General features: G+C 49.6%; 6 protein-coding genes across 10 annotated transcripts in view; 4 read left to right on the forward strand and 2 right to left on the reverse strand.

Moving 5' to 3' along the window:
- Window positions 1–24,737, reverse strand: part of Plc21C (Phospholipase C at 21C) — a 56,530-nt gene that overhangs the window by 14,288 nt on the left and 17,505 nt on the right. For all 5 annotated transcript variants that reach the window (XM_033379734.1, XM_033379732.1, XM_033379736.1 and 2 more), the window contains exons 2-3: window positions 21,731–22,269; window positions 12,262–12,408 (exon numbers count right to left, since the gene is read on the reverse strand). In XM_033379734.1, the coding sequence (XP_033235625.1) occupies window positions 12,262–12,408; window positions 21,731–21,823 (240 nt within the window). In that variant the 5' untranslated portion in view covers window positions 21,824–22,269. The remainder of the gene's footprint in view (window positions 1–12,261; window positions 12,409–21,730; window positions 22,270–24,737) is intronic.
- Window positions 2,376–5,640, forward strand: LOC4817393 (collagen alpha-1(III) chain). The gene has a single exon (XM_001356412.4). The coding sequence runs from the start codon at window positions 2,501–2,503 to the stop codon at window positions 5,561–5,563; it is 3,063 nt and encodes a 1,020-aa protein (XP_001356448.3). The 5' UTR covers window positions 2,376–2,500; the 3' UTR covers window positions 5,564–5,640.
- Window positions 6,283–9,078, forward strand: LOC4817174 (uncharacterized). The gene has a single exon (XM_033379737.1). It carries the CDS (start codon window positions 6,461–6,463, stop codon window positions 8,774–8,776), a length of 2,316 nt encoding a protein of 771 aa, XP_033235628.1. The 5' UTR covers window positions 6,283–6,460; the 3' UTR covers window positions 8,777–9,078.
- On the reverse strand, window positions 15,264–16,307 carry LOC4817389 (lectizyme). The gene has a single exon (XM_003736096.3). It carries the CDS (start codon window positions 16,223–16,225, stop codon window positions 15,368–15,370), a length of 858 nt encoding a protein of 285 aa, XP_003736144.2. The 5' UTR covers window positions 16,226–16,307; the 3' UTR covers window positions 15,264–15,367.
- On the forward strand, window positions 18,251–19,235 carry LOC4816805 (lectizyme). Its single transcript, XM_001356414.4, has one exon. It carries the CDS (start codon window positions 18,282–18,284, stop codon window positions 19,113–19,115), a length of 834 nt encoding a protein of 277 aa, XP_001356450.1. The 5' UTR covers window positions 18,251–18,281; the 3' UTR covers window positions 19,116–19,235.
- On the forward strand, window positions 20,396–21,318 carry LOC6902820 (lectizyme-like). The gene has a single exon (XM_033379740.1). The coding sequence runs from the start codon at window positions 20,429–20,431 to the stop codon at window positions 21,242–21,244; it is 816 nt and encodes a 271-aa protein (XP_033235631.1). The 5' UTR covers window positions 20,396–20,428; the 3' UTR covers window positions 21,245–21,318.

Raw genomic sequence — 24,737 nt, forward strand, 5'->3', positions numbered from 1 at the left:
GATTAATGTACAAAGTGACATTCGAATCTGTTAACTAACTGGCAGGCAGAATGAAAGTGTAGATTATATGCAAGTCATGCCCATGTAAGAGGGAGACAGCTGACGGCTGTCACTGCACGTTTGTATTTTCAATTTCAGAGTCAAAGTCGAAGTAGTCAGTTCGGTTAGCAGCAGCAATTCTTTTTCTTTTTTCTAATCTTTTCGTTTTTTCGAGTTTTTCCCCTGAAAATGAACAAATACCAAGAACGCGAGGAGCTGCGCGAGCTGCTCCAGTCATGGGATCTGACCGACCTTATCCCACGTTTGGAAGAAGAAACCATCAACGTAGAAGAACTGCAGATGATGAAGCGGCACCACCTGGACGAGCTGATGAGCAATTTTCGGATGGGCACACGCATACGCTTCGAGCATCACCTGGAGCTCTGGCGGCGCTACCTAAACGTGCCCCTCCAAGGAGTTCATTGGAGTCGCCCGCACTGCCATGGTTGTCGGTGCGCGACAACCCAACTCCAGACGGACTGCGCCAGTGACTGTGGCAAGTCCGATGTTTCTCTCACCGAGGGGCACTCGCCCAGAGAGACAGTACCAGACGCCATGAAACCTATATTGGAGCCCGTCCAGATTTTGTCTACGTCGCCAGTCACCAACTCGAATGTAGAGGACGGCGGCGAGTACGTGCCTGGAGAGGATCTGGGGGTTACAGTGCTAGGCATTCTACAGGCCGAGTACATAAAAAGCCAGACGCTACTCGAGCTCGTGGGTCAGCAGGAGGAGCTGAGTGCAGAGCAGCGGCAGCTTCTCATCCAGCTGATCTGCAGCTACTTTGTGGACCATCAGCTGCACTTGTCGCTACATCACAGCTACAAGCTAGAGAACGAGATCCTGCAGCTCTTCCCCAAGGAGCTGTTGGAGCATTACCGTAAAAAGAAGCGCGGTAAAATATACGCACGGTGCTCCTACGCAAAGAATAAGAGGGGGAGATCTTCACCGCAGGACGCTAAACGTCGGCGGGTGGCTGAAACCCGGGACCCACGTCTTCGCCGCTCACTTCGTCGCTTATAATAGAAATCGCCATCACATATCACATCGCAATCGACAATAAATATTCGGAAATTCGTTATAATTAAAATTAAATGAGTGGATATTTGTAGATGGAAGATGGCAGCATCGTCCTGGCAGATGAGCTTAAGGCGTTCCCCTCGCCGGCTTGTTGAGAATGGCGCCTATGGACTGCTGCTGAATGGCCTGATGAGTGGCGGTTGTGCTGACAGGCACTGACAGTCTGTCTCCTGTTCGGCCACGACCTGCGTGCTGGCTATGTTCTTGACGGAGCTGTTGGCCTCCTCTGTTGGCACGGTCTGCTCCACCAGCTCAGCCTCTTGCCGTCTGCTGGCTTCCCGCTCTGCCATGCGATTGATCATGGCCGTGCCCCGCTCCGAGGTGTTGCTCAGGCGTGCAATCAGCTCGTTGCCCTGCGCCTCCATCAAACGTAGACGCTCGGCGCGATTCGCAGACACCCGTTCGATGTCCTCCAGTCGTTGTTCCACGGTCTGCGAGATGGCTGTAGCCGTGGGCGGCTGTTGCTGCTGTCGCTCGTGGAGTGTGTCCAGCTTGTTGGCCAGACCCTCGCTTCGCTCCGAGTTCTTCGAGAGCTGTGCGAGCAGCTGTTGGCTCTCCTGATGTGTAGGCCTCCTCGTCGACGGTGAGAGGGGATGCCTCCTCCGTTTTGCATGCAAGCGGAGCGGCCTCCTCCTCGGTGTTGCTTTCGAAACTGGCATCGCGACTGGGGCGCGACTTTAGGTAGTGCCCCGATCCGTGGTACGCCTAATGCGCGACATCAGCTGCCGCGACTCCTCTTCCATTCGACCGAGTCGCTCGGATCGCTTTCTCGTGTACTCCTCCTCCCGTGGCGTAAGACTTCCTGTGGCCGGTGCAGAGCTGGCATGCGTCATCCTCTCCAGCCGCTTGTTGTTGATGAACTCGTCGAGGGGCACTGCATGCTGGGCGGGCGAGACCTCGTCCTGGAAGCGGCACAGCTGCACCTCAAGACGTTCGCGGTTGTCGGAGGTCTTCAGCACCTGATGGATGAGCGCTTTTCACTGCTTCCGAAGGCTGCCACTTCTTCCTTTTGTCAATTTTTACAATTAGCAAAGTCTATATCGTAGGGCCATTAGTAACTGTAATCGATATTCCCATTATAGATACTTCAGTGCGATACCCAATCTTATCGATGTTTAAGTGCGATTGTGTGTTCAGAAGAACGCACACGTAGTGGAATAAAATACTGTTATTAAAACCCAAGAACTGCGTCACAATATTCAAAAACTATAGATACACACAATCGGCTGCTTCGAATATTTCATCGCAAAACTCAGTTTCGTTTTCCCCAGTTGTCAGAAGGTGCTGAAACTCACAGAAAAAAGGAACAAAAATACAGCTCGATGCGATATCGAGCGCATAAAAATTGTACGTATTTGAATATTTGGTTTAAAGGATCGAGATGAGCACGGCCGAAGAGCGGTGGAAACGACTAGCACAGGAACGAAGGAGCAGAGGTGGCCAGGGATTCGGAGATGAGGGCTCGTGGACTCCCCCCAGGCCCTACGAGGTGATGCGGCAACAGAACTGTAAGACTGCAAGCTTCCGTCCGGGTGAGACGTACCCGAGCATCCGCACGCCCGTGTCGAGGTGCAGCCGGGAGCAGACCATCAACTGGCTGGCGGACTCGATCGAGTCGGATGGATGTGGGCGACCCTACGGCATGTCCAACGATGACATTTTGCAGATGTGGCAGCAGAGCCCCCACAAGAACACCTTGGGGTACTACGGCGTGGGGTCGCAGGTGCCGAAGCCGGAGGCAGTGATATTCAATCGGCAGATCACGAAGAGCCTCCAGAGGGCCAACGGTCTCAAGCAGCGTAGAAAGCAATTACAACTTCAGGGACCGAGGACTCTACCAACCATCGACGGGAAGAAGGTTGCGGAATCGGCCTATAAGCCATACGTCCTCAATCGCGAGGCCATCAAAGCGGCCATCCAGAAGATGCCGACCGTCAAGAAAAACCTGTCGCCCAGTCAGGCCTTGACGACGGTGTACTGCAACAAGTCCGATCCCGTGGATCCCTTTGGCGTCACCAAAGAGAAACAGCAGCAGCAGCAGCCCGAACTGAAAATGGAGCATGCTCCGCTGAAGAAGACGTACGGCCATCGGCCTCCTTATCGGTACTGCGGCTGGCGGTGCGATGAGCCGAAGAACAAGTGCACGGACTACGAGTGGAAGAAGTACAAGGAGGATCCGCGACCCTGCGAGGAAGACCTCAAGCGGGAGCAGAAGGTGGCACAGGAGCAGACCCAGGTGCCCGAACCGCGGAACTACGAGGAGCTGTACTTACGCCTGGTCAAATGCTTCGAAGCTCTTAAGGTGGAGTGTCCCATGTGCAAGGCCTACGCGCAGTGCTGTAACCCGAGGGGACTCGAGGGCGATGCTCCTGGTGTCCCAGATATGGATCTAGGATATGGCGACGGCGGAGGCATACATCCCGGAGACAAATTCAGGCCAGGAGACAAACCCGGAGGGGGAAGCAAGCCGGGATATGATGAGAAGCATTTCGGAGATGGCGAAAAACCGGAAGATGGAGGAAAACCCGGTTATGGTGATAGGCCCGGAGGAAAGCCAGGAGTTGGTGACCAGTCCGGAGGAAAGCGAGGAGATGTAGACAAGCCCGGAGGAAGGCCAGGAGATGTGGATAGGCCCGGAGGAATGCCAGGATATGGTGACAGGCCCGGAGGAATGCCAGGATATGGTGACAGGCCCGGAGGAAAGCCAGGAGAGGGTGACAAGCTCGGAGGAAAGCCAGGAGATGGTGACAAGTACGGAGGGAAGCCAGGAGATGGTGACAAGTACGGAGGAAAGACAGGAGACGGGGACAAGACCGGTGGAAAGCCAGGATATGGTGACAAGCCAGGAGGAGGTGACCAGCCCGGAGGAAAGCCAGGAGATGGCAACAGGCCCGAAGGAAAGCCAGGAGTTGGTGACAAGCCCGGAGGAAAGCCAGGAGATGGTGACAAGCCCGGAGGAAAGCCAGGAGATGGCGACAAGCCCGGAGGAAAGCCAGGAGGTGGTGACAAGCCCGGAGGAAAGCCAGGAGACGGTGACAAGCCTGGAGGAATGCCAGCAGATGGCGACAAGTCCGGAGGAAAGCCAGGAGATGGTGACAAGTCCGGAGGAAAGCCAGGAGGTGGTGACAAGCCCGGCGGAAAGCCAGGAGTTGGAGACAAGCCCGGTGGAAAGCCAGGAGATGGTGACAAGCCCGGCGGAAAGCCAGGAGTTGGAGACAAGCCCGGTGGAAAGCCAGGAGATGGAGACAAACCCGGCGGAAAGCCAGGAGTTGGAGACAAGCCCGGTGGAAAGCCAGGAGGTGGTGACAAGCCCGGAGGGAAGCCAGGAGATGGAGACAAACCCGGCGGAAAGCCAGGAGGTGGTGACAAGCCCGGAGGAAAGCCAGGAGGTGGTGACAAGCCCGGAGGGAAGCCAGGAGGTTTGGACAAGCCCGGAGGAAAGCCAGGAGGAGGTGGCAAACCATGGGACAGGCCGGCCGTTGGGGAAGAAGCGCCCGACGATAAAGGGCAGGCGGGAGAGAAGCCAGGATCTCTTCACGAGGACGAGAAAAATGAGGGGGAAAAAGGCAAGCTGAAGCACAAGCCATCGGAGAGCAAATTGAAGACAAAGCAACCTGATGATCCGGATGCGCCGGATAAAGCAGGGGAAAAAGAAAAAGATAAAGGTAAATCCAAGCGACCAAAGCCCTCTAAACCAGATTGCGACCCAAACGATCCATTGTGCCAGCCCGAGTGTGACCCAGACGATCCATTCTGTGACACTTACAGCCAAGATACACCCAAGCAATCGATCAATAAACGAAAGGGATCAAAGACAAGTCGGCCGTCTGAACCAGAGTGTGATCCAAACGATCCATTGTGTAGCGTGAAAAAACATTCTGGGGATAGCTTGACACAACCACCCGGAGCACCACCCATCGGGCCAATTTCACAACCCACACAGGGCCCAGAGATCCCCAAGCAAGGGATCAAGGATCAAGGACCGCCCGGTGGTGATGGGAAAACTGGTAAAGGTAAAGGCCCCAAGGGTGGTCCATCGACGGAGGAGGTCAAGCCGGAAAAGGAAAATATTCAATCGTGTCCCTGCCCCATTTGCGAATTCTTGCGGCGCCACAACGAACCCGACTCGCCGATGATCCGCGAGATGAAGCGCCAGGATAAGTTGCGCCAGCAGCGCGAATACTACAAGCAGATGTGCCACCGGCAGTACTTGGAGTGTCGCGAGCCCGAGTACCGGGCCCCACAGCACCGTTGCGATCCCATCGAATGCGACAACACCTTCTGCAGCAACCCAAAGCTCGGGGATTACTGTGAGTGCTTAAAGGCCATGCAGGACCTGCAGCAGATGCTTGGCAAGAATCACAAGATCGTTGGCAACCAGCTGCTGTTCGACCTGGAGGACCTGAGAACTCGCCTTTGCAAGCAGATGTGTGACTGTCTCTAGAGAATCGTCCTTCAAAATATATAATTTTCGGAATAGGAATCTGTATTTGGAAAACAATTCGAGCATTAAAAAAAAAATAGTTTTCATATACATACATATATGTATGTATATAAAAAAGCGATTTGTTCTCTTGTTATGTAGGGTTGCATGGCCTATTATCGATTGCTAGCATTCGATAGGCTGAACTGAGTGTATCTGCAAACGTGTTTTTCGATTTCGTCGTTGCTCATTTGCAAAAAAAATAGCTAATGGCAAAGAAAATTCAGCCTAGACCTAATACTCAACAGAAAATCCTAGTATATATTCTGCTGAAATGAAATATTGATTTCATGCACTGTCATTTGGTGGCCTCTGAAGGAGGAATCCATTGTAGCTTCTTGGCAGTTTCGAAAGTGGAATTGTTCGATTCCTCCATTCAGATATACCAATTTGTTGGGTTTGTATGAGCTTCTTGTAGTGTTCGAAAATTATTATTTGAATCGTTATATAATAATAAATTTGTTATAATCGATAGTTGTTAAAGAAGAAGAAGAACAAAAAGACACAAATTTGCAACAAAATTATTAAAAGAAACAAAAAAAGGAAGTGTGACAACAGCAGCCTCTGTTCGCGGATATCATTTGCTTCATAGGTGGCATGGAAACGATCGGAAGTGGAAATGGAAATGCGCTTTCTCCGAACAGAGTGCGCCTTTACTTTACTTTCGATGACATTTCCCCTTTGGGGGAGATGCAAAACCTCAGTACAAAATCATGTTCAGAGCCAACAACACCTAAATTTTTAAGGCTAGTGTAATTTTTATTTGGTTTTAATGTTCTAGTTCATAAATTTATTAAAAAACGTTTGTTTATTTGGACCCGAATCGGTTTTAAGAAGGATATTCCACACTAAGGAAAAATGTCAAAGGATAAGAACGGCCCAAAGTCGACGGGGCAGCCACCGGTGTATGCCGGATGCCAGCGCCTGGAGGATGTCACAATCTACGACTGGATGCGAAACAAAAACTGCAAGACCACAAACTACCAGCCCGCGGAGGCATATCCCAACATCCGTCCCCCTATTTCGAGGTGCACCCAGCAGAAAACCCTGGAGTGGATGTCGGACAGCATGGAGGCCGCTGGTTGTGGGCCGCTCATCGACACGGAGAGGGACGATGTGTTGGAAGCTTGGACACGCAGTCCCAACAAGGAAAGCCTCGGCTGGTACGGCATCGGCGCTGAAATGCGGCATCCCGAGGCGCTGCTCTTCAACCAGGCCCTGACCAAGAGCCTTCTGGCTGCCAGCGGCGTGAAACCAAAGCCCCCGATGCCGCAGCCCGCGCCCGAAAAGAAGCCGATGGAACCGCCGAGTGGCTCCTATGTGCTGAATCGAGAGTGCCTCCGCTCGCATCTGGAGAGGATGCCCACCGTCAGGCGGAAGCTGTCGCCCAGTTACGCCTTCACATGGCTGCATTGTCCGCCCCGGGATCCCCAGAGCCCGCCTTTCGAAGACGAACGCGGGCCCCCGATTCCCTTGTCCAGCGCCTTGGGGATGAAGCGAACCCCGAAGAAGCAGAAGCACCGCCTGCGTCATCGGGTGTGTCATTTATCCTGCGATCGGCCACAGAACAAGTGCACGGACTACGAGTGGAAGATGTACAAGGAGGACCCACGCGCGATCGACGAGGCCTTCAAGCGGGAGCAAGAGGCGGCGCAGCCATCGGTCGAGGAGGAGCCCAAGGACTACGACGAGCTGTACGGGCGGTTGCTCTGCTGCTTTGAGCAGAATCCCGAGCAGAACGAGATGTGCCAAGAGTTCGAGAAGTGCTGCAAGGCTCCGGGTGATCCCCCGACCCAAGGATGCGGCGAAATGGTGCCCGACGGAGCCGACGGCGGAGCCGGGGGTAAGTCTGATGGAGATGGCCGAGGCGGTAAAAATGGCGATGGCAAGGATGGCGAAGGCAAGGACGGCGATGGCAAGGACGGTGATGGCAAGGATGGTGATGGTTATGGAGATGGACATGGAGATGGAGAGGGTGGCGAAAGGAAGAGCAGACGAGGGGATTGGAAGAGGGGAGGTCGAGGCGACGGAAAGTACGGTGACGGGAAGGGTGGAGACGGAGATGGAAAGGGTGGCGGGGACGGTGATGGAGGAAAGGGCGGCCCAGGCGGAAAAGGTGGCCCAGGTGGAAAAGACGGTCCAGACGGAAAAGGCGGCGTAGGTGGAAAAGACGGTCCAGACGGAAAAGGCGGCGTAGGTGGAAAAGACGGTCCAGACGGAAAAGGCGGCCAAGGTGGAAAGGACGGTCCAGGCGGAAAAGGCGGCCCAGGTGGAAAAGACGGAAAGGGGGGCAAGGATGGTGATGGAAAGGACGGCGATGGCAAGGGTGGAAAGAGAGGTGACGGCAAGGACGGAAAGGGCAAGGGAGACAAGGACTCTGATCGGAAAGGCCATGACGGGAAGGACAAGGAAAAGGGAACGGGACACGGTTTGAAGGGCGACCTCAGTGATGGCAAGCTGAAAGATGGCCATGGCAGCGGCCACAAGCAGAAAACAAGTGAATTTAGTGACAGCGACGACGAAGCCGAGAGACTGAGAAAAGGCCGCCGTACCCCGGGGATGCGATCGACGACCGGCTCACGCAGAGACCTTCACGGCGATGGAACGGACGGAGGTGGCCATGTCGGTGATGGAACGGATGGCAAAGACGGCCGCGGTCATGGGGATGGCACTGGTGATGGGACTGGCGATGGAACCGATGGCAAGGATAAGGATAAGGGTGATGGCAAGGGCAAGGGCAAGAAAGCCAAGGCAAGGATAGGCGATGGCGATGGCGATGGAAAGGACGGCAACAAGGACTGCCCCTGCGAGCTGTGTAACTACTGCCAAAAGGAGGAGGACACCCCCCTCATCCGAGAGATGCGAATTCGCGAGAAGAAGCGCCAGCAGTGGGAATACCTCCAGCAGATGCGCCACCGCCAGTATCTCGAGTGCCGCGATGCCGAGTACCGTGCCCCGCAGCACAAGTGCGACCCGATTGTCTGCTGCGATCGCTTCTGCCGCAACCCCCATCTGCAGGACCACATGTCGACGATCGATGCCCTGCAACAGCTGCAGAAGCAGCTTCTGCGGTGCAACCGCCGGAATGGCGGGTCATCTTCGCGAATCTACAAGTCTCTGGAGAAGCTGAAGACGAAACTGTGCACCGCCTTTGAGATGCCACAGAGATGTTAAGAAAAGGATCTATTCCCCGAGCTCTCTCTGTATATCCCCCAAGATCTGTGTGCGTTCGAGCCATTCTGGGGACCCCTGTCTGTTTCAATATCTGTATAAGCTGGATATGGAGGTAGGAGATCTGTATAAGCCCGTATGCAATATGTTCCTATTCTGCAATGGACCGCAAAGGACAAGGCAGATATCAATGGATTGTATCATTTTATACTCTTCTTCCTTCTTCCATTCTTGTAATCATCCAGCCATCTGTTTATTTGTAACAACCATGGAATATCCATAAAGATGAGATCTTTTTAACTTTTCTTCTGGTTTCTGTGATTAAGTTCTATGCTGGTTCTCCTCTTTCATGGCCCTCTGGGGACACCACCACCACCGTGGCTACCTTTCCTTTCATTTCCACTGTTCCACTGCAAGTTGAAGTACCAGTCCGTTTCTTTCTCTCTCAATAATTATTCACTTCTCTAGTGCTTCCGAAAGCGCTTTCCAATCCCATTTCCATTTCCCTCAATCATTTTTGCCACACTGGGGGAAGGAAGCGCTTTTTAATAAACCTCATATTCCATTTCGATTCACTGGACTTTTACATTTTTAATTAATGCACATTTGCACTCATCCTCTCTATCTCTCTCTCATACTCTCTCTCTCTCTCTTGCCTCTGGTTTTCCCCTTCATATTCTGGGGCACTCTTTCGGAGCCCTTCGTGGATGCAACACTCATTTTTATTGCAACTTTTTCGAGTTAATCACATATTTGCGTCCACTGGTGTCTGTGTTTTTTTAAGCGTTTGTGCCAGTCTGTGTGCTCGTGTGTGTGCGCTTTGGGCGTGGCCAACGCCCACGCGTGGCACGCTCTTCTGTGCATTTAATTAATGCAACAATCTCTCTCCCTGCCGCTTCCTTTGGGTGTTTTCTCCTCCGTTTGCTCGAAGCAAACACAAACACGAAAAACAAAACTCATTTGACTGTGGCCTTGGTTCTGGTCTGTCGCTTACTACAACCATAGCCACAACGCCAGAACGCCACAGCGCCACAAACTGCAAACTATTATCAGGGGCAGTGGGCGTGGCCCTAGGCTCGGGGATTGTGCGACAGCCATGATTTATACACAGCGGACAATGCGCGCGCGGCGGCATGCCTCACCTTCTCCAAGAAGGAAGCAGCCAAGGAAATGAAAGTAAAGGAAAGCCAGGTGCCTCAAGGATTTACCCCGCCCATCAGCGAACGAATAATTGCCCCACATTTATGGAAAACCTAATTCAATAATGGAATTGCGACCTTAGACACGATTTCCAATGACTTTTTTCTGGTCCAAGGAGCATCTGCTCCACCTTCTCCTTCTGCTTACATAAAGCGCTTTTCCCACACACCCACCCACACACACACACACAGGGAAATCCAATGGAAATGGAAGCATGTTGCCTTGTCATTGCCATGATAAATGTATTGGTTACACACACACACACACACACATGGAGAGGGAGAGCAGAGAAAAAGAAAATTGTGTAAAACGGAAAAAATCGTGCGGAGCAAAAAAAGAAAGGTGGGAGACGGGGAAAAACTCTGTGGGAAACTGGGACTACGGAAAAATTGTTGCAGCAGCACACACAGGACCCAGGACCCAGGACACAGCACACGGGACACACACATCCGTGCTCCGGCTGAAGGAAATGGAAATCCCGATTCCAAGGAAACGCACGTGACATGGCTGCGCAAAAACTAAGCAAAAGATTCAGCAACTGGAGCAGGATTACCTGCACTATAACCTCCTCCCCTGCTCCCTTCCTACCTCTGCGTCTGCGTCTGCATCTTGGGGATTGGCTCTAAGGAAATCTGTTCGCCTTTCACCCAGTAATTGGCTTTCAATTGCTGACCCAGGCATTTTATTAGCTCGTAATCTTCAAAAAATATACGCGCCATCGTCGTCGTTGTCATCGCCATCATCACCCTCTAAAGCCGCAGAGATTGGGGCATCATGCAGATGCTGCATTCAACGCCAAAGCCATGCCGCCGCCAACAAAATAATTAATGCTTTAAAAAATTTGTCTATAAACAAGCAAAGACATTACCCGAAGAATATACAAAGAATTAACGAGGGAATGCCAGATTCAGAGACGAAGACGAAGGTTGTATGCTCTTTAAACGATTATTCACTGAATTTGTAGAATTTTATAGGATTTTTCTTAGCATTTATGGCCTTAAATTAGTTTTGCGGCATAATTTTAAATGCTAGAAATTTATGTCTGAAAATCGGGATAGAATTTAGATTTAGAGAACTTTTAAAATTCCCCTTTTGAAAAAGTTACTATAAAGCAGAGTCACTTTCTCCCAGTGTGGCTTAGCAGTGCCATTTTTTAAATGTTTTCCTAGAGATATAGAAAGGTAGTAGCAGGTATCTTGATGTCGAGACACGTGTGCTGCTATATGGCTAGGACTCCAACGCTAATTTGCATTTAATTAAAATCCCTCCAAACGATGTGAAAATTTAGTTAATTTATTTAATTATGTGCTATTAACGGAGCCTGCATATATGTAGATACATTTTGGTCCTCACGATAATAAAACAGAATAAAAGCCTTGAGCCCCACAATCAGAAAAGAAAACATTCCTTAAATTTCCGTCCAATTACATTTTTCTTTTAAAATCCCTTCAAAGTACATCTATTTACGCTTTAATTCTGCGAAATGGGGTACGAACTCTTCAGTTTTTGTTGTATGTAAGAATTTTCGGACTTAAATATTTGTAAATCATACGAAAATATCTGTAAAGTAGTGAAATATTTTCGTTTGACAATAGAGAGAGAATTTATAAAATGCAGAAAATATTCGCAGGGCCATGAGAGCCAGAATTGAGTGCTTGAAGTCCACATTCAAGAAGGTAAAGAAAAGTGATTTCATGTGGTGTTTCACTGTCCATGAAGCTCACAGGAGAAGGCAACTATTTTAAGGGCTGGAATTTGTGCGCTTGAAAATAGAGAGAATTTTTAAAATTCAGGAATAAACTTCGGGGAGCTAAAAGCGAGTGCTCGTGTGGTGTGGGTGGCCTTCTGGGGAGCCTCTGATATGGCTGGTGCTGGTGCTGGTGCTGGCATTGAATATACGATTAGATGTATCCATCAGAGGGCATGTGGCATGTCCCTGGAGAGACCTCATCATGTTCTACCTCCTGCGTGTAGGACTCGACATAGTCGATTACCCATCTCTACACATCATGAAAAAGTTATAACATCCTTCGCCATCGCAACAGGGCATACAATGTACACACACTCCTCCCTCCATCACGCCCTCCAGCTCCTTCTCCTGCTGATGTTCCCTCCTCGTTCTATTGTGCGTGTGAAAACCAGACAAATATATTTCTTTATTCTCTACCCCTCCCAACAGAGTGCTGCTGCTGTGCCTGAAGGAACGAAGAAAGGAAGGAAGGAAGTCCCCCAGAAAAGGCGCTCTCTCTCTCTCTCTCTCTGTTTAGCATCCCATCGCGTATACGCACCTTTGGCTTCTTGGCATACTGTCCCGTGCGCACATCCCGAATGGTGGCTATATCCAGGATGTCCAGCTCGTTGTTCTGGTCCACCCAATAGAGGAAGAAGCCCTTGGCGTCGACGCGCATCGTCACCGGTAGGCCAGTGCCCGAGTCCTAGAAGAAATGAGGAAGAGGAAATCCAAAAAGATTATTGATTGCAGATGTGCAGATAATTGAAAAAACTCGAAAGATACAAATATCATCCCCCGATTCCGATTCGGGTCCAAAATAAAGATACAAACAAACGCACACGCATGAGTTTCCAATCCATGGGGTTCATTGAACTGCCAGGCAACCCCACAGCCTGGCTAATGAATTTATTCTGGCCAATTTCTCATTCGAATAGCCCGCAAATCGGCCGGACAGTCCCGTCCCCAAGTGCAACAGCATCGCATCGCATCCCATCGTCTATCGTCTGTCATCTGTTATTTCTGCTTATTATTTAAGTCAAATTAAATGGGCCTCCGCCATGGGGCGGCCATAAATATTTAAGCATTCATTCATTCATAAAAACCAAAGAAAAAGAATGCGAATGAGAAAATTCTGGCCCCCAGCCCCCGAGCTCCCTTGTGGCAATGCCAAACAGATGTGCCCCAAACAGCATCCCACCCATGGAATATCTCGAGCCAAAAGTGAAATATTTTACTCGTATTTTTTAAATATTCTTGCAAATAAGCACAGGCCCAATCTGCGAGGCACGAAATATGTCTTTTTCGCTTGTTCGGATACTCTACAAGAAAGGGTATAACGCTTTTTGCTTAGATGTTTCTAGAGCGGAAAAGTTTCTTTATAGATAGATCGATCCTTTAGGTTTGGATGACGCGGAGGAGTCAAAAGGGGACTAAAAGTGCGAAAAGTGACCAGGTAGCGAAGAGAATGAGAGTGTAAGTTCTTCCCAGTTGCTATTTTCTTTGTTAAATGCTGTTTATGGGTCGTAACATTAAGATATCTGTCTCGTAGATCGGTGTTTCAACCATAGGATACATTAGTTACCAAATAGACGAACGATCTTTAAGTGTTTCTTGGCATTCCCACCCCGAATCCATCCTTTGTTTCCCTATCTGCTCTGTACTTTCTATTTTCTTGGAAGCGACTGAAACAACGCGCTAAATGGTGCGGCTCTTTAATGAATGTTTATCCAGACAGTGAGTGGCGGAGGGCAAGACACTCACTCAGACATAAGAAGTCAGATAGAATAACCTGCAACAAAAGCGCGAGGGATGAAAGGATGGATGGATGTCTGTGCAACAAAGTGGGAAAGTGGGCAAGGGCCAAAAGTGTGGCCTGGTCACGCAAGTACAGAGCGGCACAGAGCTAGGACAGGGCCAACAATGTATCTCTCGGAGGAGTAGCCGCCTTGTGGCATGCCTTGACCTCACCTCCCCAAGGATGGGCCGCCATTAAGATTAGGGGGGACGTTCGGTTAATATGGCGAAAAATTGATGAGCAAATGAAAATACTTGTAACGAGAATACTCTCGTATTTAATTCGCAGAGTTCATTATCCCTTTTCCCTGTGGCGGGGATTGAGTGTTGGGGTTTAATGAACTCTCTCCCACTCCCGCTAGGTGCCAGAGTGGAAAACACTTTCCCGCTCTATGGAGTAATTGAAATTGAAAACATTCACTCGGATTCAATGGCCCAAGGAGACTAAAGAGAGACGTGAGAGTGGGAGTGGGAGTGAGGCAGGGATTTTCAATTAGTCGCATATTTGCTGGGGATTTTCGTGGAGCAAGAAAGGGTTCGGGGTCCATCTCCAGCGCTAATTGGAATCCCCATTTGAGTTTTGTCCTGCATTCTGTTTTTCCGTTTTCCGTTTTCCGCTTTCCCGTTCTCCGTTCTCCTTTTCCTGTTTGTCTAATTACGGGAAAACTAATTGAGTTTCGGCTGCTCGCAGCGGAAAAGCTCTGGCCAAGGGGGGGTGGAAAACTTTTGTTAATTCGATTTCAATATGCAAAATTCTGTGGAAATTCAATAAATGCTGTGCGAAAGTAGAACCCTGTAACTGACGACTGCCACTTGCCACTTGACACGATTTTCAAATACTAAAAGCGAAGTCTTTGAGTGTATCCTCCGAGTGTATCTGTGTATCTGTTGGGTGTGCGCGTTTAGGATAAAAGCGATTGCATGCATAATTCAATTGGTGTAACAGTTGGATGTCACTCCCCGCCGCAGGCACAGACCGAAGAGCGCCGAGCGAAAGGAAAAGGCAAGGCAGCTGTGCCACAGACACAGATACAGACACAGACACAGATACAGATATATCTACGGATATGTGAAGCCATATCTGCTGGTGACGATTGTCACACGCCATTCCACATTCTATTGTCAATCATGCTTAGGGATTGACGACACTCGTGAAAGGGCTGGAAGTCTGTGAGGCAGTCCCGCTCCTTGCTGCGGATGTGGATGTGCCCCAAGTCCAAAGTGTGAGAAGTGTATGCAAATGTTGAAACTATCAAAATGCGGGGTCTAAGCAGCTGCTTGGCTGTGCAAACTACATGCAAATTATATCATAAAATATGTATCCCATCAGCACCGGCTCTGCACCTGAGCGAAAGTTTTGCCCAACTTTTGGCTCCTGTTGTAGTTTCAGCAGAGATGCCTCCCCAGCAGCAGCAGCAGCAGCAGCAGAGTGGGGTTTGGGCACTGGGAGACCCGTCATTTGAAGGGAGCCACTCGTCAAAGTCTGCCGCTCTGTTGGGGGCCGCCTCAGAGCTCAGAAATTAAGGAAGATTGATGCGCCGAGTGAGCACCAGCTGGATACCCCTAGCCTTATCCTTCGTGTGTCTTTCGCTGCTTTCTCTCTTGGCCTTGATTAGCAGGTGTTTGCAGTATCTATATACCGATCGTGGATAGGGGATCGCTGATCGCTGATCGGTGATCACGCAGCGATCGGTTATCGTAAATATTTGCTAGATTTCGGACAATCAATACGCCACTTATCGGGCAATAAAAATACAGTATTCGTTCCCTGATTAGATACGGGAATGCCTACAGCATTTACTCGCTTTAATGCACTACAAGAGTGGCGATGTGATGATTACGCAAAAAGATCTATTCGAAGGGCCCCTTCAGTTGAGCTGATAATAGGCGGCTATGGTGCCATAGATCCATCCCACGTACGACGGCACGGAGGTATACACCGTCGGGCGGTTGGCATAGCCGCAGGGCATGTAGCTCCAGGAGCCGAGGGCCACCAGTTCCGCGGGTCCATCGATGGGCCAGTACACCAGGGGAGTGCCTCCGTCCCCGTAGCAGGTCTTGACGGTGGAGCACACCTGTTTGTCCGTCAGAGGGGCATCCGACGGGAGCAGCACCTCGCACTCGGAGTTCTGCAGGAGAGGGGCAAAGGCGTATTGCAGCTGTTTGGAGAACTCATCGCCCTCCACGTCCGTGAGACCCCATCCGTAGGCGGTGACCAGTTTTCCGGAGTAGTCCTCATCGACATCCGGCAGGGCGATCTGCTGGACGCGGGCGGTGTACACAAACGGCTCCGAGACGTGGAGCAGGGCAATGTTGTCGCTGCCGGCATTGCCATTGAACGAACGGTGAACGGAGGCAAAGTCCACGTAGCGCACCTGAGCGGCGGTCACATTGGAGCGGTTGCTCACGCCCGCATAGATGGGCGTGCCGAGGACATCCCCGTTGAATGCCCGGACTCCCTCCACGCAGTGTCCGGCCGTCACGATCCAGGTCTTGCCGATGATCACTCCTCCGCACTGATGCGCGTAGGTGGCCTTCGTGAGGCTCAGGGACACCAAATAGGGCACATTGTCCACTCCCTGGACGTCGTAGCCATCGAGGATCAGTGGCGAGATCTCCACTGGGGACTCTTCCACGGTTTCCCTTGGTGTCAGGTGTTGGATGTGCGGCAGGGAGGCGGCGCCGGCGAGCGCCACCAGCGGCAGTAGAACGAACAGCGATAGCATTCTACGGAAGCGAAGTATATTTTGGGTACGAGAGTACTGATAGGTAGGGCCACGATGGGAACCTCGATAGGTCTAAACGGTTTGCGATCGTCTGACGAGGGTTTTATAGTGCGCGGGTTCGGAGCTTTGGGAGAGAGAGCAGTTCCCATATGAATTGGAGGTATTCTGGGGAAATAGTTCTGGAAATGGATTGGGTCTTTGGGGGAAGGTCTTCTCTCTTTCATATACAATCGGTGTGTATGTTTTCGATTTCGTTTCTGATTGGATATTCATAAATACATTGTATAAGGAGAGAAGTATCTCCACATGAAGCCCTAGTACCAAAAGGAATAGGTTCTATTAGACAATATGAAATCCCATCGGCCAATCTATTATATTTGCATAAGCTAGCTTTTTAGCTTTTTAGAATTCATTCTAAGAATAGTTTAATATAATATGGAATATCTAGGAATATCCTATACCCATTCCTATATTCCTAAGAAGAGTTCCAAGAGCCCTGGGACTTTTATAGTCGCTTTACCAATAGCCGATTGCAGAGTGGGAGAGAAATTCCCTGAAGCGGAACAAATTCCCCAATGAGGGAAATTACCCAAAAATACTGCCTGTTTTACTCTTTCTATTGGAAGTATTTCCCTGTCCCTGTCTCTAATAGAATTTTGTTGGGTTTTGATTGGGAATACGATTCTCTTAAAGTTGGGGAGATATCGATAGCTACTTGTTTTTGTAGAAAAGAGATAGCAGATCGACGACATTTCACCATGACTATGCTCAAATACCGCCTCTAAGTTCATTCTAGAAGATTTAGTAGCTGTGTATGTGTATTTTCCTCCCCTAAATGTTGCGATCATTGGATGTCCAAAACCTAACAGAGGTAGCACTTGGATTTAATAGCAGTAGAATATGTTACCCAATCTTTCTCCGCCAAAAATCCTTAAGATCGAACTTTTGTACCTTTGGTAAACGACTACATTGATTGGGTTTCTTCCTATCACACCGATAGACACTCAATTTAGCATAAAACTTGTTTCTCCACCACTTTTAGCTCAAATTGAAACGCATCGGATATTGTTCTTAATGCCGCCGCAAATGCTCTTAAATGGAAGTTGGCTTTTCCGGGGAGTTTTGTCCATGCAATTACCTTTTTGCCTTGGATGTGTATCCCCCACGTGCAGCCACGGCCAGTACCGGCCAGTCCGTGCAGCATCTCCAATGTGGCGATGCATCCATAATTGCCGGCTGCCAACTGGCCCTCGAAGTGCCATTAAGGCCACATGGCCATGGCCCGCCCCTCCCTGGCGCGCTTTCCTGTTTCTCTTTCCCTCTCTGCTTTTTTTGTTGTTGTTTAAAAATGTTTTTACGCAAAGCTGCGGTTGGATGTCCGGTTGAGGGGGGAGGGCGGAGGAACGGAGGAAGCGACGGGCGAGGGAGAACTTTGTATGCCGTGAAATTTGCTTTTAATTGGCTTAGTCCTCCGCCATTCAGGACCGGACTCTGACCAGTGGTCCATGAGGCAGGGGCCAGTGTTCCGGCGTATTTTTAGCATCCTTTCATGCCAGAGAGCCAGGGCCAGACCCCTGGCGACCTTGTCCGGCTGTCAACACCTCAGTACCCACATTACGCACCTCCAAAGGGGACTCCAACACAGGAAGCCTTTCACCTCTGAAGGGGACTCCAACGCGGGAAGCCTTTCACCCCTAAAGGGGGCTCCAACGCGCGTTGCCTTTCACCTCCACAGGTGCTCTAATGAAGCCTTGCTCCACGTGTGTCCCAGCCGAAGCCTTCCTGCAGCAGAAAGTCGAGGGGGAAAAGCCCAGGCTCTCTCGCTCTGGCTTTGGGTTTACGCACAGCTTTCAAGGGCAAAACCCATAGCGTAACCTTATCAGAGCGTAGATCCCAATCGATTCGTAGGAATAGCCGCGTGTAATCGGAGTCTAATCGAAGTCTATTCCAGATACCATTCATAAATCTATTCGCTAATCTCGCCGCGCCTTCCGACTATAAAAGAGGCAGCGCCGGCACTGGCAGACATTATTCCCGCTCTTCAGAATCGAACAGAATGAAGGTGATTGCTCTGACGCTTCTCGTGGCCTTGGTGGCCACCGCCCAGGCCGGCAAACTGACCGACAAGTTCGCCCATCTGATCCCCAGCTTCGCCACTGGCTTCGTGATCAACGGCACCGAGGCTGACCCGCACTCTGCCCCGTACATCGTGTCGCTGGCAACCAAAGTCGAGAAGCACTCGCACATCTGTGGCGGCACCATCATCAACAAGGAATGGATCCTCACTGCCGCCCACTGCATCTCCAATCCCGAGGGCATGAGCGCCATCGCCGGTCTGCACACCCGCGCCGAGGTCGATGAGCTCACTCAGCAGCGCCAGATCGACTTCGGCCGCGTCCACGAGTCCTACACCGGCGGCGTGGGTCCCTTCGACATTGCCATCCTGCACGTGAGCGAGCCCTTCGAGTTCAACGAGTGGGTGCAGCCCGCCCTTCTGCCCGTCCGCGAGGAGGTCCACGCCGGAGAGTCGCACCTGTACGGCTGGGGACAGCCCAAGTCCTACGTCCTGACCGCCGCCAAGAGCCTGCAGACCGTCACCACCGAGCTCGTCAACTACCCCGAGTGCGTCGAGGCCCTGCCCGAGAACGCTCCTCTGGAGCCCTCGAACATCTGCTCCTCTTCGCTGCAACAGAGCGTGTCCGCCTGCAACGGCGACTCCGGCGGCCCCCTGGTCGTTGAGCACGAGAACGCCCCCTCCGAGCTGGTCGGCATCGTCTCCTGGGGCTACATTCCCTGCGGACTGGCCCAGCTGCCGTCGGTCTACACCCGCGTCTCCGCCTACATCGACTGGATCCAGGCCAAGCAGACCGCCTACTACGCTCTGTTCTAAGGGATAGCCCTTGCACTCTTGCAGATCATCTTCCAATGGATTCGTGTTCAGGAATCCCTTGACAAGATGATTAAAGATCCATGGATGAATTGTGAAATATATGCATTCGTCTAAAGTCCACGCTTTGTCATGGGGTCTCGCAATTTATGGTTATGATTGGGCATTCCACGGTCTACAGCTAATCCGCGGATCTAGAGTCCGCAGATTGTCTTTGGATTTATGGCAGTACTATAATAAGCAATCTATAAGTCTGAAAAGGCCCCTGCTTTTCTGGGAGGCGTGTGCCATTGATAGTCTCGGGGTTCTCGATTGCAGAGCCAATCAGAGTCATAGTTCCAATTCCAATTCCAGTTTATTCCTTATCGAAACGAGATTAGAGGAAATGCTGAATGGGAAAGCTCTCGCCGAAAAGCTCTGCCCTTAAAATGTACCTATTTTATGGGAAAGTTCATATTAAGTTCCCAGTAATCATAGGGTACAGGTGTACTCCAGATAGGGGATCATAAAGGGCGATTACCTGGGTATCTTGCTGTCGAGGCACCCTAAATTTAGTCTATAAACATTAACCGATTTGTAGATTGTAGATTTGTTCGACATGTAGATTGATGCCTTATATGTGTTCATATCAAATAGGAGCTCCATATCTTGCAGATTGTTCATGCCATAAAGATTCAAACGATTGGGATTGATGGAAAGTAATATTCCAAATATGAAAAAAGGTATTTTGCGTGGATTTATCAGAATTATCATCTGTATTATCTTTCTCTGGATAGTCTTTGGGATCCATGAATATGTGCAGATTCTTGACTTGTACTCTTTAGAACTCGTTGCGAAGGTCTTTAACTTCCCCATTTACGGATGGTGCAGAAATCTACTCTTCGTTTCGCCGATGAAATCATAAGTTCATTAGCGCCAAAACGTATCTTATCTCTGTTTGAAGAGATTCCTAATGAAACAATCTAGAGAATATAACTCTTTGATTTATTAAGCCAAGGGCTATAGATAATTGCTTCAATCTTAAGTGTGAACATTCGACACTCAAATTATATGAAATTCGACACTCCAAAGTGGAGCATACACTCGAGATCCGGAGATGTGGGATAGTGGGATAGAGCCACAATCTGTGAAGCCCCCCACCTGAGAGAGATATGTCAGGCCACAGGATAACGCGGTGGTCTATCAGTGCCCCAAAGGATCGTAAATCTACGTGTGCTCGTGTCTGCAGCCAACGATAAGGGAAAATAGATTAGATCCCCGTATAAAAATCAGTGCCGGACCCACTGGTGGAACAAACCCAAGCCAGCAGCCGAGACATGAGACAATTTGTGGTGTTCCTGGCCCTCGCAGTGGCCGCCGTTTCGGGCCACACGATCGCCCAGCCAGGATTCCCCGAGGGACGCATCATCAACGGCTACGAGGCGGAGCGTGGGGAGGCTCCCTACATCGTCTCCCTGCAGAGCACAGCCGGGACCTCGTTCTGCGCTGCTTCGATCATCCGTCCGGACGTCCTGCTGACCGCCGCCCACTGCCTCACGAAGGACACGTACCTGGCGGTGGCCGCCGGCCACAGCCGCAGCAACCCCGAGGACACCCAAGTGCGAGAGGTCACCAGCAGCCGCCAGCTAATCCACGAGAGCTACCCGGGCCAGGCGGGACCTTTCGACATCGCCCTGATCTTCCTGGAGACGCCCTTCGACCTGAATGCCGTCTCCCGCGACGGCAGCTCCCCCGTGGCGAGTATCGCCATGCCCCCCAAGAAGCTCGAGGGCTCCAACCGCGGCACCCTCTACGGCTGGGGCAAGGACGGATCCATGGGCCTGCCGGACATCCTCCAGAAGCTCGATGTGGACATCCTGGACTACGAGAGCTGCATCGCTGCCATGCCCGAGAACCACAAAGTGGTGGACACCAATGTCTGCACCTACAACGCCGGCACCACCGACGGCGCCTGCAACGGCGACAGCGGCGGCCCTCTGATCAGCCGCTCCACCGACGGCTCTGTCTACCAGGTCGGCGTGGTCTCCTGGGGCTATGTTCCCTGCTCGCTCACAAGGTATCCCTCGGTTTACACTTCGGTGTATTCGTTTGAGAGTTGGATCACTGATCATATGGACGATTACTCGTTCTAGGAGAGGGCTTCTTGAGGGGAGTGCTATTGTACTTCGTGAACAGTAAATTAATATTAAATAGAACAACCCATCAACTGTCTCTCAGTGAGACTCCTATTCGATTGTTGGCAATCTTCGCAGAAAATATTCCCTTACGATGATTCTTTGTGTTTTCTAAACAAAATAATGCTTACAGATCATTTAATCAAGAACCGATTGCTCACAGAAACAGTCTTTTCTACAGCTTTTATGGTTAGCATTCAGTTAGTTCTCAAATGTAATGGATTTACCAAGTTTGGGTGGCTCTTTGAACCCCAAACTTCCAGATATAGCAGAAAACTAATGCATATCCCAACTAGAGATCTGCTGGAAGGCAGTAAATATCGCATAGAAGACCTTTACTCTGCAAATGAATCACGTCATAGGTTCTGCCGTGGAACAATGCTTCAACGTGTTCCCAACATCGTTTTCCCCCTATACAAATTTATAATTTTTGTAGGTACTCACATCATCCCATCGAATGAACTTTTCGCCATCCTGCAGGGCCTGTGGCACCTCCACGCTGGCGGTGGAGATGTAGGTACCCCCAGCGCTCATCATCCTGAAAACGAATGCGAATGCGAATCCGAATCCAAATCCGAGTCCTCTTCCTGCAAGTTTGTGCTGGTGTTTTTAGTGCGTTTTGGTTTCGTCGGTGTGCCTGTTTGTGTTTTGTCTATTTTCCGTCTGTTTTCCGTTGGCTGGTTGTGTTTGGGGCACGGCTGCTGCGGCTTGGGGCTTCCGCTTAGCCGCTGCTCTGCATTTCCGTTGCTCTTGTTGCTGCTGCTGCTGCTTTGGCTGTGGATGCTCCTGGCCTGCATACAAATGAAGCCATGGTCCTGGTCCTGGTCCTGGTTCTGGTCCTGGTCCTAGTCCCTGTTCTGGACGTGGTCGCGGTCGCAGTCCTGTGCCTCAATTAGTGCCGCGTTGTATCTGTGCCACGCGCCTGACTTGCCTTTGACTGCATTTCTGCGGTCCTTGATTAAAATTCCAGCCTCGTGTTGCTCCTGAAATAACGAAGGGGGAAAGCAGGGGTTTAGCAGAGTGTTTGGTTGAATGGAAAAGTTGGTTGCATTCTAAGCCATCGATTGAGTGGGCAAAAACTTCCAATGGCAATGCATTTGAAGCCCTGAAAAGTTCATTCCTCTCCCTCCCCCTCTCTTTGTCGTACCTTTGCAAATGAGGCAGAACGAAAAGATATTCCCGACTTGATTAGCGATTCCCCTCCGCTCCCCAACAGAGTATCCTCCGCCATTGTCTCGTTGACCGATTACGAACCCTTGCAAAAGGTCAGGCTTCCCATTCACTCGACCAGCCATTCATTCAAACAGTCATTCATTCATTCATCGAGGTCCAGTCCGAGTCGCTTCATTCAGGGATCCGTACCCCTCCGAATGCTTTTGTTTGCCTATTTTTGGGCGGCCATTGTGTTCCTCGGTTCCTCGGTTTCTCCGTTCCCCCTTCCCTTTTTGCTAATTTGCTGCTCGGGCTTTTTTCTTTCAATTTTTCAATTAGCTGCCAGCGAACTTTCGACCCGAAGCCAAAGACCAAAAAGCCTTTAAATAGACACGACATCCGACATCCGGTGCACCGAGAACAATGCGACGTACGTACAACAAAAATATTCTAAAATTAGGAAAAAAAGCCACAAAACTGTTAGCTAAAGAGGGAGGAAAAAGGGTGAAGGCACCACAGATCTTCTATGAATATGTACCTATATATTTTGTAACTATAGAGAAAAGTTTCTCATTTCATCGTAGATATATGATCTATCAATAACCAAAGAATTTCAGCAGTTTTAGTGGAGGAATACTTTAGAGAAGGTACTTTTTGCATTGAAAGAGAAGTTAAATATCTTTTTCCTACTTTTTGAGGCATGTTTTATGGGATAGATTTCGGTGTGGAATATTAATCTTATACAAGATACTTTCTGCTCTTCATTTAAAGAAGTCTCTTTTGGATGGAGGTAGACTTTGATTTGAATTCAATTTTAAGAATTACTTTTTTGGTTGGAAGTGTCTTTTGGGATTAAATTATCTTCTAAGAAGTATCTTTTCAATTGAACCATGTATCTTTTGTAAAAGTATATTTTCCACTGAGGAATGGGTGTTGTAGGGAATACATATAAGATCTAGGAGAGAAAAAGATTTGTGAGATTTGAAAGAAATTTCAATCAAAACTCAAGAAGGAATAGCTGTAAGGATTCTTTGATATCACCCACAGAAACCATAACTCCGAAGGATCCCTGAATTCCACTTCAATTTCATTCCAAAAACATTCCAAAATCTTTCTTTTAATATTATAGTTTTTTCCTTTAAAAAAGCGATTGTTAGCGCATTCGTTTTCCCACAGTGTACCCTGTCTTTGGGGCTCACCCGCTCAAGTGGCTTTCAACCGATCAGCAGGACACTGCCGCAGCTGCTGTCTGTGCTTGTGGCACTCCGAGTGGCTTTTGCATCCAGTTGTATAGTAATCCACTTAGGGAAACTAAGATGACAGCTTTAGCCACTCAAACGAAACTCTCAGATATATGCAAGCATGTACATAGATACAAAGATACAAAGATACACAGCCACACGTGACAGCACCACTAATTCTTTGATAATTTCTTTTTGGCCATGTCATAACCAATTCGGTGAAGCTCCTGAGGGCGGCCACACAATGGAAAACGTAAGGAAAACTTTTAGTCAGCCAAGCCCAGAGGCATGCCACAGAGCCACTACCACTCCCGCACCCCCCTCCCCCACACCCACCCCCAAACACATGTGAATGCAGAAAGTTTTTGCCCGCCCGAAAGGAAGTCATTTGTTTGTGCTGTTGCTTTTCGTAAACAGAATTGAATTTACGAATTTATTTAGCCATTTTCCATGGCATTTTCTATTTGCTATTTTCTATTTTCCCACTGTGGTGGAGCTTTAAGAGGGGCAAGTAGTTCTTAAGAGATTTTTCGTAGAGTATCTGCGAATAAAGTTGTAGATATATCGGATCTATCAAGATTGCAGCACCATCATCATGGATTATAATAGAAGAATATTGTTCCTTGCATGGAATTTGTTTAATTAAAGTTGTTCCTGTCAACAATAAGACACCCTTTCTTCAATTTCTACATTCAAATGTATTCAGGAAACATTAAATTCAAGACAATTTCCCATAAAAAGCACACATTTTCAAGGGTATCGGCGACTTCGACCTCAAATGCTTGTTTACCTTGTTGCTGTCTGGTTTTCAGCTCTTTCATTTTCCATTTTCCCAATTGGCAAATTAAGTTTGTACATCATAAATTTGCCACAGCCAAAAAGGGGAAGTAATTAAGCATTTTCATTCTGTCTGTCTCTCTGTTTGTTTGTGTTGTTTGTCTGTGGAAAACGGATTTCGATTCAATATCGAAAATTGTTATCGCATTAAAGAGCTCCCCCCTCATCCTGGCCTTGCCCCTCCCTCCCGACGGCAGAATGCTTCGATTTTGCTCATTTCC

This window comes from Drosophila pseudoobscura, chromosome 4 (assembly GCF_009870125.1).
Source record: "Drosophila pseudoobscura strain MV-25-SWS-2005 chromosome 4, UCI_Dpse_MV25, whole genome shotgun sequence".
Lineage (NCBI taxonomy): Eukaryota > Metazoa > Arthropoda > Insecta > Diptera > Drosophilidae > Drosophila > Drosophila pseudoobscura.

What these genes read in the sequence shown, in the direction of transcription:
- LOC4817393 (XM_001356412.4), top strand. Translation starts at nt 2,501, where the DNA reads ATGAGCACGGCCGAAGAGCGGTGGAAACGACTAGCACAGGAACGAAGG.
- LOC4817174 (XM_033379737.1), top strand. Translation starts at nt 6,461, where the DNA reads ATGTCAAAGGATAAGAACGGCCCAAAGTCGACGGGGCAGCCACCGGTG.
- LOC4817389 (XM_003736096.3), bottom strand. Translation starts at nt 16,225, where the DNA reads ATGCTATCGCTGTTCGTTCTACTGCCGCTGGTGGCGCTCGCCGGCGCC.
- LOC4816805 (XM_001356414.4), top strand. Translation starts at nt 18,282, where the DNA reads ATGAAGGTGATTGCTCTGACGCTTCTCGTGGCCTTGGTGGCCACCGCC.
- LOC6902820 (XM_033379740.1), top strand. Translation starts at nt 20,429, where the DNA reads ATGAGACAATTTGTGGTGTTCCTGGCCCTCGCAGTGGCCGCCGTTTCG.